The sequence below is a fragment of the Triticum aestivum genome, chromosome 6B, assembly GCF_018294505.1.
Source record: "Triticum aestivum cultivar Chinese Spring chromosome 6B, IWGSC CS RefSeq v2.1, whole genome shotgun sequence".
Lineage (NCBI taxonomy): Eukaryota > Viridiplantae > Streptophyta > Magnoliopsida > Poales > Poaceae > Triticum > Triticum aestivum.
Window position 1 is genome coordinate 730,707,591 of NC_057810.1, and position 13,477 is coordinate 730,721,067.

The 13,477-nt window shown below is 47.4% G+C and overlaps 1 protein-coding gene across 1 annotated transcript; it reads left to right on the top strand.

Annotated features, from left to right (window-relative positions):
* The first annotated feature begins 6,639 nt into the window (after positions 1–6,639).
* Positions 6,640–9,219, top strand: LOC123139842 (G-type lectin S-receptor-like serine/threonine-protein kinase SD2-5). The gene is made up of 4 exons (XM_044559537.1): positions 6,640–6,789; positions 7,726–7,861; positions 8,033–8,327; positions 8,565–9,219. The coding sequence occupies exons 1-4, from the start codon at positions 6,640–6,642 to the stop codon at positions 9,217–9,219; spliced, it is 1,236 nt and encodes a 411-aa protein (XP_044415472.1).
* Positions 9,220–13,477: the final 4,258 nt, after the last annotated feature.

The following is a 13,477-nucleotide window of genomic DNA, read 5'->3' on the forward strand; positions in this document are numbered from 1 at the left end:
GATCGTGTAACACTTAGATGACTAGAGGGATGTCAAATCTGAGTGGGAGTTCATTAAATAATTTGATTAGATGAACTTAATTATCATGAACTTAGTCTAAAACCTTTGCAAATATGTCTTGTAGATCAAATGGCCAACGCTCATGTCAACATGAACTTCAACGCGTTCCTAGAGAAAACCAAGCTGAAAGATGATGGCAGCAACTATACAGACTAGGTCCGGAACCTGAGGATCATCCTCATAGCTGCCAAGAAAGCATATGTCCTTGAAGCACCATTAGGTGACCCACCTGCTCTCCCAGCACTGCAAGACGATTTGAACATTTGGAAGACACATGCTGATGATTACTCCCTCGTTCAGTGTGGCATGCTTTACAGCTTAGAACCAGGGCTCCAAAAGCGTTTTGAGCAACACGGAGCATATGAGATGTTCGAGGAGCTGAATATGGTTTTCCAAGCTCACGCCCGGGTCGAGAGATATGAAGTCTCCGACAAGTTCTATAGTTGTAAGATGGAGGAAAATAGTTCTGTCAGTGAGCACATACTTAAAATGTCTGGGTTGCACAACCGCCTGTCCCAGCTGGACATTAACCTCCCGGACGAGGCAGTCATTGACAAAATCCTTTAGTCGCTCCCACCGAGCTACAAGAGCTTTGTGATGAACTACAATATGCAGGGGATGGTGAAAACTATTCCTAAAGTATTTTCAATGCTGAAGTCAGCAGAGGTAGAAATCAGAAAGGAACATCAAGTGTTGATGGTCAATAAAACCACCAAGTTCAAGAAAGGCAAAGGTAAAAAGAACTTCAAGAAGGACGTCAAGGATGTTGCCGCGCCCGGTAAGCCAGTTGCCGGGAAGAAGTCAAAGAATGGACCCAAGCCTAAGACTGAGTGCTTTTATTGCAAAGGGAAGGGTCACTGGAAGCGGAACTGCCCCAAATACTTAGCGGACAAGAAGGCCGGCAACACTAAAGGTATGTGTGATATACATGTAATTGATGTGTACCTTACCAGTACTCGTAGTAACTCCTGGGTATTTGATACCGGTGCCGTTGCTCACATTTGTAACTCATAGCAGGAGCTGCGGAATAAGCGGAGACTGGTGAAGGACGAGGTGATGATGCGCGTCGGGAATGGTTCCAAGGTCGATGTGATCGCCGTCGGCATGCTGCCTCTACATTTACCCACGAGATTAGTTTTAAACCTCAATAATTGTTACTTAGTGCCAAGTTTGAGCATGAACATTGTATCTGGATCTCATTTAATACGAGATGGCTACTCATTTAAATCCGAGAATAATGGTTGTTCTATTTATATGAGAGATATGTTTTATGGTCATGCCCCGATGGTCAATGATTTATTCTTAATGAATCTCGAACGTAATGTTACACATATTCATAGTGTGAATACCAAAAGATGTAAAGTTGATAACGATAGTCCCACATACTTGTGGCACTGCCGCCTTGGTCACATTGGTGTCAAGCGCATGAAGAAGCTCCATGCTGATGGACTTTTAGAGTCTCTCGATTATGAATCATTTGACACATGCGAACCATGCCTCATGGGAAAAATGACCAAGACTCCGTTCTCCGGAACAATGGAGCGAGCAACCAACTTATTGGAAATCATACATACTGATGTGTGTGGTCCAATGAGCGTTGAGGCTCGCGGAGGATATCGTTATGTTCTCACTCTCACTGATGACTTGAGTAGATATGGGTATGTCTACTTGATGAAACACAAGTCTGAAACCTTTGAAAAGACAAGGAATTTCAAAACGAGGTAGAGAATCAATGTGACCGAAAGATAAAGTTCTTACGATCAGATCGTGGAGGAGAATATTTAAGTCATGAATTTGGTACGCACTTAAGAAAATGTGGAATTTTCACAACTCACGCCGCCTGGAACACCTCAGCATAACAGTGTGTCCGAACATCGTAATCGCACTCTATTGGATATGGTGCGATCTATGATGTCTCTTACCGATTTACCGCTATCATTTTGGGGATACGCTCTAGAGACAGCTACATTCACTTTAAATAGGGCTCCGTCTAAATCCGTTGAGACGACACCGTATGAATTATGGTTTGGGAAGAAACCTAAGCTGTCGTTTCTGAAAGTTTGGGGATGCGATGCTTATGTCAAGAAACTTCAACCTGAAAAGCTCGAACCCAAGTCGGAAAAATGCGTCTTCATAGGATACCCTAAGGAAACCATTGGGTATACCTTCTACCTTAGATCCGAAGGCAAGGTCTTTGTTGCCAAGAACGGATCCTTTCTGGAAAAAGAGTTTCTCTCGAAAGGAGTAAGTGGGAGGAAAGTAGAACTCGATGAAGTACTACCTCTTGAACCGGAAAGTAGTGCAGCTCGAGAAAATGTTCCTGTGGTGCCTACACCAACTGGAGAGGAAATTAATGATGATGATCAAGGTACTTCGGATCAAGTTGCTACTGAACTTCGTAGGTCCACAAGGACACGTTCCACACCAGAGTGGTATGGCAACCCTGTCCTGGAAATCATGTTGTTAGACAACGGTGAACCTTCGAACTATGAAGAAGTGATGGCGGGCCCAGATTCCAACAAATGGCTTGAAGCCATGCAATCTGAGATAGAATCCATGTATGAAAACAAAGTATGGACTTTGACAGACTTGCCCGATGATCGGCGAGCAATAGAAAACAAATGGATCTTTAAGAAGAAGACAGACGCGGATGGTAATGTTACCATCTATAAAGCTCGACTTGTCGCTAAGGGTTATTGGCAAGTTCAAGGGGTTGACTACGATGAGACTTTCTCTCCCGTAGCAAAGCTGAAGTCCGTCTGAATCATGTTAGCAATTGCCGCATACTATGATTATGAGATATGGCAGATGGACGTCAAAACAGCATTCCTTAACGGACATCTTAAGGAAGAACTGTATATGATGCAGCCGGAGGGTTTTGTCGATCCTAAGAATGCTAACAAGGTATGCAAGCTCCAACGATCCATTTATGGGCTGGTGCAAGCATCTCGGAGTTGGAACATTCGCTTTGATGAGATGATCAAAGCGTTTGGGTTTATGCAGACTTATGGAGAAGCCTGCGTTTACAAGAAATTGAGTGGGAGCTCTGTAGCATTTCTCATATTATATGTAGATGACATACTTTTGATGGGAAATGATATAGAACTTTTGGACAGCATTAAGGCCTACTTGAATAAGTGTTTTTCAATGAAGGCCATTGGAGAAGCTACTTACATATTAGGCATCAAGATCTATAGGGATAGATCGAGACGGCTCATAGGTCTTTCACAAAGCACATACCTTGATAAGATATTGAAGAAGTTCAAAATGGATCAGTCCAAGAAAGGGTTCTTGCCTGTATTGCAAGGTGTGAGATTGAGCTCGGCTCAATGCCCGACCACGGCAGAAGATAAAGAAGAGATGAGTGTCATCCCCTATGCTTCAGCCATAGGATCTATTATGTATGCCATGCTGTGCACCAGACCTGATGTAAACCTTGCCGTAAGTTTGGTAGGAAGGTACCAAAGTAATCCCGGCAAGGAACACTGGACGGCGGTCAAGAATATCCTGAAGTACCTGAAAAGGACAAAGGACATGTTTCTCGTTTATGGAGGTGACGAAGAGCTCGTTGTAAAGGGTTACGTCGATGCTAGCTTCGACACAGATCTGGATGACTCTAAGTCACAAACCAGATACGTGTATATGTTGAATCGTGGAGCAGTAAGCTGGTGCAGTTGCAAGCAGAGCGTCGTGGCGGGATCTACATGTGAAGCGGAGTACATGGCAGCCTCGGAGGCAGCGCATGAAGCAATATGGATGAAGGAGTTCCACTCCGACCTAGGAGTCATACCCAATGCGTCGGGGCCAATCACTCTCTTTTGTGACAACACTGGAGCTATTGCCCTTGCCAAGGAGCCCAGGTTTCACAAGAAGACCAGGCACATCAAGCGTCGTTTCAACTCCATCCGTGAAAATGTTCAAAATGGAGACATAGATATTTGCAAAGTACATACGGATCTGAATGTCGCAGATCCGTTGACTAAACCTCTTCCGCGAGCAAAACATGATCAACACCAGAACTCTATGGGTGTTCGATTCATCACAATGTAACTAGATTATTGACTCTAGTGCAAGTGGGAGACTGTTGGAAATATGCCCTAGAGGCAACAATAAAAGGATTATTATTATATTTCCTTGTTCATGATGATTGTCTTTTATTCATGCTATAATTGTATTATCCGGAAATCGTAATACACGTGTGAATACATAGACCACAATATGTCCCTAGTGAGCCTCTAGTTGACTATCTCGTTGATCAACAGATAGTCATGGTTTCCTGACTATGGACATTAGATGTTGTTGATAACGGGATCACATCATCAGCAGAATGATGTGATGGACAAGACCCAATTCTAAGCATAGCACAAGATCGTGTAGTTCGTTTGCTAGAGCTTTTCCAATGTCAAGTATCTTTTCCTTAGACCATGAGATCGTGTAACTCCCGGATACCGTAGGAGTGCTTTGGGTGTACCAAACGTCACAACGTAACTGGGTGACTATAAAGGTGCACTACAGGTATCTCCGAAAGTGTCTGTTGGGTTGACACAGATCGAGACTGGGATTTGTCACTCCGTATGACAGAGAGGTATCTCTGGGCCCACTCGGTAATGCATCATCATAATAAGCTCAAAGTGACCAAGTGTCTGGTCACGGGATCATGCATTACGGTACGAGTAAAGTGACTTGCCGATAACGAGACCGAACGAGGTATTGGGATACCGACGATCGAGTCTTGAGCAAGTAACGTACCGATTGACAAAGGGAATTGTATACGGGGTTGATTGAATCCTCGACATCGTGGTTCATCCGATGAGATCATCGAGGAGCATGTGGGAGCCAACATGGGTATCCAGATCCCGCTGTTGGTTATTGACCGGAGAGCCATCTCGGTCATGTCTATGTGTCTCCAAACCCGTAGGGTCTACACACTTAAGGTTCGGTGACGCTAGGGTTGTAGAGATATGAGTATGCAGCAAACCGAAAGTTGTTCGGAGTCCCGGATGAGATCCCGGACGTCACGAGGAGTTTTGGAATGGTCCGGAGGTAAAGAATTATATATAGGAAGTGCAGTTTCGGCCATCGGGAGAGTTTCGGGGGTCACCGGTATTGTACCGGGACCACCGGAAGGGTCCCGGGGGTCCATCGGGTGGGCCCAACTATCCCGGAGGGCCCCGTGGGCTGAAGTGGGGAGGGGACCAGCCCCTGGTGGGCTGGTGCGCCCCCCTTGCCTCCCCCTTGCGCCTAGTGTTGGAAACCCTAGGGTAGGGGGCGCCTCCACTTGCCTTGGGGGGCACTCCACCCCCCTGGCCACCGCCCCCTTGGGAGATCCCATCTCCAGGGCCGGCGCCCCCCAGGGGGCCTATGTAAAGGAGGGGGAGAGGAGGGCAGCCGCACCCTGAAGTCTTGGCGCCTCCCTCCCCTTTGCTACACCTCCTCCTCCCGTAGTCGCTTGGCGAAGCCCTGCCGGAACTCTGCTGCATCCACCACCACGCCGTCGTGCTGCTGGATCTTCATCAACCTCTCCTTCCCCCTTGCTGGATCAAGAAGAAGGAGACGTCATGCTGACCGTACGTGTGTTGAACACGGAGGTGCCGTCCTTTCGACGCTAGGATCTCCGGTGATTTGGATCACGACGAGTACGACTCCCTCAACCCCGTTCTCTTGAACGCTTCCGCTCGCGATCTACAAGGGTATGTAGATGCACTCCCCTCTCTCGTTGCTAGATGAACTCATAGATGGATCTTGGTGGACGTAGGAATTTTTTTATTTTATACAACGTTCCCCAACAAGCCACCCCCGTGCCGTCAAGGGAGTACTAATTTGCACAAGTGATGATATCTATTTGCACACAGCAGAATAAATAACACGTGGACCACCACATCCACCACGAGGCTGGCAGATTGGGTACACTATATTGCAAAAAATGGCAAGCCTTGGTGCTAAATTGCAAACAAGGGTTCCTAGTTGCACACAGCAGCGGGAAAACACACGAACCACCAGATCAATCACAAAGGATGGCAGCTTGGCTAGTTAATGTTGGGAAATTGGGAAGCATAGGTACTGATTTGCACAAAAAATGGTCCCTAATTGCACATTGCAGGGAAAAACACATGACCCAGGAGAACCACCACAAGGCTGGCACATTGGCTATATTGTCTCAAAAATTGTCAACTACTGCTCCTAATTTGCACGCAAGGGGCAACACAGTTGCACACCGCCGGGGGAAAACACTCATCAAAAACACCAGATCCACCGCGAGGCTACAATCCACAGACGAACCTCTATGGCCACTAACCAATCATCCTCCCTGAACCACTCATCCCGTACGTATATACACGAACTCTCCCCCTATTGCAACGCAAAAACGACGGGATGAGCACGACCCTAGCCCGTCCCTGCCAATCCGGCGGTTTCCCAAACGAAGTAGTCCGCGGGGGTGACCTCAACCTCGCCAGAAAATGAGTTTGACCTCCCTACCCCCGACCGCGACCTCGAGTTCGACCTCTACTTCGACCTCACCGGAAAATGTGCGACCTCACCGGAAAAAAGGAGGGGACGGGGACGAGTACCGGGGAACGCATGGTAGGAGCAGTACATCTGCCGACGCGGACGACGACCCTCGCGGCGCGCCCCGCCGTCGACCACAACCATCGGCGGATTTGGAGCCGCCTCCGAGCACCAACCAGCGGCGAGAGCAGGGGGGGAAAGAGGAGGAATGCGCGGCGACAGGTGCGAGGTGGACGGGGGTAATGGCATGAAATTCGAAACCGCCGCCCACTACCCACGACGGCTATCACGCTGGGGAACTGCCTAATCCTCTATGACGTGTGGGTCCGTCGGGGAGATAAACTCGCGCGGCGCGGCTCGATCGGACCAGGCGACCGATCCACACGCGGTCCGAGCGGCGCGGCTCCACCACCCGACCAGGGAACACCTGGACATCGCGCGCTGTCGATCGAAACAAGATCAAGCGGCTCTCGTTCGGCCACTCGTTCTCTCTAGATAGTGCGCGTGCACTTTTTGGGTTTTGGGATGTTCTTTTTCTCTTCTTACTTTTACTTTTACTAGTTCACACGTGGTTAGCTGTCTGGTTAAGAATTGATCAAGGTTTATAAAATCAGTAGGAGCTTCTAGACTAACAAGACAATTAAATGCACTAGCACTTGGTTGTTGATATCTATTGAACATCAAAAAATCATCATTCCTGCGAACCAATCTGTGGTTGGATGGTTAGAGGGTCTGTGATATCCCAAGCCCACCAGGATTCAAATCCTGGTGCTCGCATTTATTTCTGGATTTATTTCAGGATTTCCGGCGATGCGCATTCCGTGGGAGGAGACGTTCCCGTCGATAACGAGGCGCCCATGATGACTTTGTAAATCTCAGGATGATATACCGGCTCAGTAATTTCAATCGGTAGGCCAACTTGCCCATCACATGTGTACTGTGTGGCTCTTGTTCATCTTTCGATGCGCGTGTTCTGAAAACCACGAAGGAGAGGTCGCCAGCTACTAGATATGAGTAGTGGCCGCCGTGGGTCAACTGATCGAGAAGCAAGCAAGTAGCTAGCATTATTTATATATATATTACACGTTCGTTTTTGTGGTGCTCAACAAGTGAAGCCGCTTTCTTTCTTTCTTTCTATTCCGTTTTAGCTCCCGTCAGCTAGTTTGCAGCATCACCTTCATCGTCTTCTTCTCCTTCTTCATTGCCATCAGCTTTGGTTCCAACAAGACGATGCAGATCGGAAGCACCTCTACGTGCATCTCCGGTCCCTGCCCCAAGGGATTGCTTTCCCACGGTAATAATAAGAACCAACTCATCGGTATTATATATACATACACTTCCTCCATTTTAAAATAAATGACTCAACTTTGTATTAACTTTATACTCTTAAATCTTGATTGGATGATAGTACTATATAAATTCTGCTAGATGGTTTCTTTTTTTTTTCTCGCGCGCGCGCATGCAGGGTCACTAGTCGTCCTGCCGCTCAGCCTGCTCATCGCCATGGTGGTCCGCTACAGATGCATCAAGCGGCGTATCGCCATTGAATCCGCCGCGGACCAGCACTACACGGTGGTGTCGGACCAAGTGATGATGAACGCCACGGTCGAGAGGTTCGTGCTGGAGATGGCCGACGAGAAGCCCATTCGCTTCACGCCGGAGCAGCTCGCCGGATACACGCGCAACTACTCCGCGCGCCTCGGCGCCGGCGGCTTCGGCACCGTCTACCGGGGAGAGCTCCCCAACGGCCTCGCCGTGGCCGTCAAGCTGCTCCACCCTGGCCTGGACACCAAGACGTCCGAGGAGCAGTTCATGGCGGAGATGGGCACCATCGGCAGGACGCACCACATCAACCTTGTCAGGCTCTACGGCTTCTGCTTCGATGCCGACTCCACACGCGCGCTCGTCTACGAGTTCATGGACCACGGCTCCCTCGACGACTACCTCTCCTCCGCCCGCAGGGACGGCGGCGTGAGCATGCCCACCGTGGCCGCCGTCGCCACCGGCGTCGCCAGGGGCCTCAGGTACCTCCACGAGGAGTGCCAGCACAAGATCGTGCACCAAGACATCAAGCCCGGCAACGTCCTCCTTGGCGGCGCCGCCCTCACGCCCAAGCTGGCCAACTTCGGCCTCGCGCGCCTCGTCAACCGTGCTGACACACACGTCTCCCTGTCCCACGGGGGCGGTACCCCCGGCTACGCCGCGCCGGAGGTGTGGTTGGAACTACGCATCACGGAGAAGTGCGACGTCTACAGCTTCGGCATGCTCCTGCTCAAGATCCTCGAGCATGCTAGCAACCATGACGCAGATGCCGCGCCGGAGAGCAGCCGACAGTGGTTCCCAATGGCCGCGTGGACCAGGTACGAGGCCGGTGAGCTGATGGAGCTCGTCGTGTCAACGATCCACCAAGATCCGCGTTGCAGGGAGCTGGCGGAGATGATGATCAAGGTGGCCTTCTGGTGTGCGCAGCAGCGGCCATCGGAGAGGCCGTCCATGAGCGCGGTGGTGAAGATGCTGGAGGGAGAGACGGAGATTGCCCCGCCGCCCAACCCGTTCCAGTACCTCATGGGGATGGAGCCGCCGGCGGCTAACCTGCGGACGACAATGGCGAGCAGCTCTGTAACCACGAGCAACCACATCATCTCCTTTTAAACACGCGTTGAGTACTGTATTAAAGTTAAGTCTTAGTCGATACTATATCCATGAGATCTTACATTAAGATCTGTATTTTTTTTTTATCTTTTGCATGTTATGTCACTTAACTGAGATTTGGTTAAATCTCAGTCAACTAATATCTAGCCACACCCAAAAAGAAGGACCCGGAATAAATTTAAGAAGAAAAGAATTATATCAACGGTTTGGCTAGAACTCAGCTAGCTGAGTTTTGGCATCATTCACCATGTCAGCCGCTGGATGTACCAGGCAGTGATTCGCTCTTTCCTAGTTGTCCAGCGTTGTGACAGCTCGGTTTCGTTTTTCTTTTCATGTTGGTTTTTTTTGAGGGATTTTTTTCCATGGTGGCATGTCACGGCCCGTCAACTGTGTTGAGCTACTTGTGTGTATCAGGCCACGTAGACATTTTTGTGCTTTGTTGTGTTATTTTAGCGCTTGTTGGTCTTCACTCTTTAGCATTTTTTTCACTATTTTATTTTATTTTCTATTTTTCATTTTCTATAATTTTCATTTCATTTTATTTTTTCCTTGTTTCTTTATTCAATGTTATTTTTGTCGGTTTTTAGTTTTTTATTCTAATGACATCGAAAGCTAAGGCTTCCTTTTGGCCAAAAGTATTTTTTCCCGCAAGACTTTTGTTAAAACTATATGAGTTTTAAATGGTGTCTCAACTATAAGGCTTAGAAAATGATTTACAACACCAGGTTTTCAAATATTGTCGCAACGCGAGCTTTCAAGTCAGCGGTTGCAACTGCAAGTTTTCTCAACGACGAGTGTTCAAATAGGGTAGCAACTGAAAGTTTTCAAGTTGAGTCGTAACTATAACTTTTCAAATGGGGTCACAACCGAAAGCATTCAAAGAGGGTCTTAAATCAAGTTTTTATATGAAGTCGCAACAACAAGTTTACAAGTCGGGTCATAACTGTAAGTTTTTAAGTTGGATCCCAACTGCATGTTCATCAAAAGGGGCCGCAATTGCATGCTTATAAGTCGGGTCGCAACCGCATGTTTTTCAAGAAGCGCCGCAATTGGGTGCTTTTCAAAAAGGGCCGCAGCTGCATGTTTTCAAGGGGGGCGCAACTACATGTTTTTCAAGAGGGATCGCAACTGCATGTTTTTAAGGTGGTGTCGCAACTGCATGTTTTTAAGGCGGGGTCGCAACTGTATGTTTTTCAAGATGGACCGTAACTGCATGTTTTCAAGAGGATGTCGCAACTACATGTTTTTCATGGCAGATCAAAACTGCAGGTTTTCAAGAAGGGGCCGCAACTGCATGTTTTTCAAGAGGGGACGCAACTGCATGTTTTTAAGGCGGGGTCGTAACTGCATGTTTTTTATGGCGGTATCGCAATTGCATGTTTTTAAGGCGGTGTCGCAACTGCATGTTTTCAAGATGGGCCGCAATTGCATGTTTTCAAGAGAGGGTCGCAACTGCATGTTTTTCAAGGCAAATCGAAACTGCATGTTTTCAAGAGAGGGCCGCAACTGCATGTTTTTCAAGGCAAATTGAAATTGTATGTTTTTAATGCGGCCGCAACTGCATGTTTTCAAGAGGGTGTCGCAACTACATGTTTTTTCATGGCAGATCAAAACTGCAGGTTTTCAAGAAGGGGCCGCAACTGCATGTTTTTCAAGAGGGGGCGCAACTGCATGTTTTTAAGGCGGGGTCGCAACTGCATGTTTTTTAAGGCGGTGTCGCAACTGCATGTTTTTAAGGCGGTGTCGCAACTGCATGTTTTCAAGATGGGCCGCAATTGCATATTTTCAAGAGGGGGTCGCAACTGCATGTTTTTCAAGGCAAATCAAAACTACATGTTTTCAAGAGAGGGCCGCAACTGCATGTTTTTCAAGGCAGATCGAAATTGTATGTTTTTAATGCGGCCACAACTGCATGTTTTCAAGGTGGGATCGCAATTGCATGTTTTTCAATAAGGGGTGCAATAATAAGTTTTTAAATAGGGTCGCAACTGCATGTTTTCAAAGCATGTTGCAACTGCATGTATTTCAAGAGGATCACAAGTGCATACTTTCAAGGCATGTTGCAACTGCATGTATTTCAAGGGGGTTCGCAAGTGCATGTTTTCAAAGCATGTTGCAACTGCATGTATTTCAAGAGAATCACAAGTGCATACTTTCAAGGCATGTTGCAACTGCATGTATTTCAAGGGGGTTCGCAAGTGCATGCTTTCAATAATTTAGTTTTTTTTTTCTTTTTTCATTTTCATTTTACTTTTTAAAATATCATGGGTTTTTTTTAAAAGGCTCTGTACATTTTCGAGAACTTGTGGTTTTTCCCAAATACATGATTTAGAAAAATCATGGACTTTTTCACATTTATGATTTATAAAGTTCACTAACATTTCTTTGAATTCATGAACATTTTAATATTTGATGAATACTTGTCAAATATGCGAACATTTTAAAATCGGCAAACAATTTTCATAATAAAAAATCACATGGTTTATGGGGAAATGGAACGACGAAAATTGACATAATTCTATTATTATACTTGCGGCACCATTTTTGCTAACGTATTGTAGCGAAATGGACAAAAGGTCATGGTTAATTAGTTTGTGGTGTTAATTTTTCCTACAAGTTTTGACGTAGCTTCATCGTCCCTACAACAACTAGTAGTTCTGCTCCTATTCAGCGTCACCATAACAACAAATAGTTCTACTCAAGCCACTTGCTGCACAACACGAAAGTTACTACTAAGCTAAGGAAAGACAAGAAAACGCATTAGGCCAGCCCAAAAACAAAAAGAAATGGGGTACAACTAGGATGACATAAGCTGAGGTGAATGAGGGACTACAAAAAAAACTGAGGTGAATGAGACCATAGTTATGTCTCAGCTAGATGAGTTCTAGCCAATCCCTTATATCAATTCACTGCCCACATGAGACACCACCAGAAGCCATGCTTACCTACATCAGCAACATTGACTACGTGGCGGCGTCTCGGTGCATGCTGGAGAAGGATGTGTTCCACGTGGAACCCTCCCTAGTCTTCTTCTATCTCTCCACACTCTCCTTTACTATTAGTGCACTTTTAATATAAAGCATTATAGAGAGAAAATTCTGAGTGCGGTGTTTCAGTGCCCAGTCTCATCAGCACATGCTTAGAAAAAATAACAAATACTAGAAATTTAAAAAAAAATCTGTGATAGATAATTTGATGCGTGAGGTTTTCTCCAATTTTTAGCTCATTTGGAATTTGGGCAGCCCTCAGCAAAAAAGACAAATCGAGTCAGAACAGGGCATGAACAGTAAACATTTTTTTCGACCCCGAATTTGTCTTTTTTGCCGAGAGGTGTTTAGATGCCCAAATTATATGAATGGGTTTTCAGTGGTCTTTTGATGCTACGAATGGGTTTTCCGTATTTGCCTTGTCATCAAATAGTGCTCATGATTATTATTGTATTATCATTGCCTTGCTAAAGTCCTGCTTTGAGGATAGTGAGCAATGCAAACAGATGGCAATACATGTTCTTGTGCTTAGAGCATCTTCACTCGTTTGGCCCCCCAGTGCATAGGCCGGCGCATTTTCGGGCGCTCATCTAACGAGTTTTAGGCCCTGGGGCGATCAAGGCCCCAGTCACGCGCCCAAGGCCCCATCCACGCCCCCATATTTAAACTTGATCCATTCCCGCTCCAAAAGCGCCATAATCCGGTGATCGATGCAACAGTTCGGCGATCATCACCGTGCCACAGTTCGGTGATCAAATGTTCGGCGCACAAAAAGAAAGGACACGCAAGGAATGCATCAAACGTCGGGGTCGGCCTCCGACGTCAGCGTCGGCGTGCGCAGGCTGGGAGGCGTCGGGGCGGCTTCTGGACTGGCCGGCGCGGCTTCTGTGCTGCTGGGCGTCGCGGAGGCATCATCACTCGGGCTAGGCTGTGGCGTTGGCGTCGGCATGGGAGTTGGCGTAGGCGTCACTGGTATCTGGTTCAGGATGAGGCCGCGCTTCGCCAGGTACCACGCCTTGAGCTGCTCGTCGCCGCTCTGGAGCATGTCAGCGCCGCCCATCAAGAAAGGCAGGTCGGTGTCCCACTTCTTCGCGGCAACATTGGTCTGGAGCAAGTCGAGTTTGACGACGCTATTCGTTATCAACGCCGTTCACCGCGCCTCAGTTTTCTCTTCTCGCTGGGCGGCCCTGGTCTTGGCGTCGGCGAGGCAATGCTCGATGGACTCTTGCACACATGCGGCAGCCGACTCGGCGTGTTTCACCTTCTTGGCC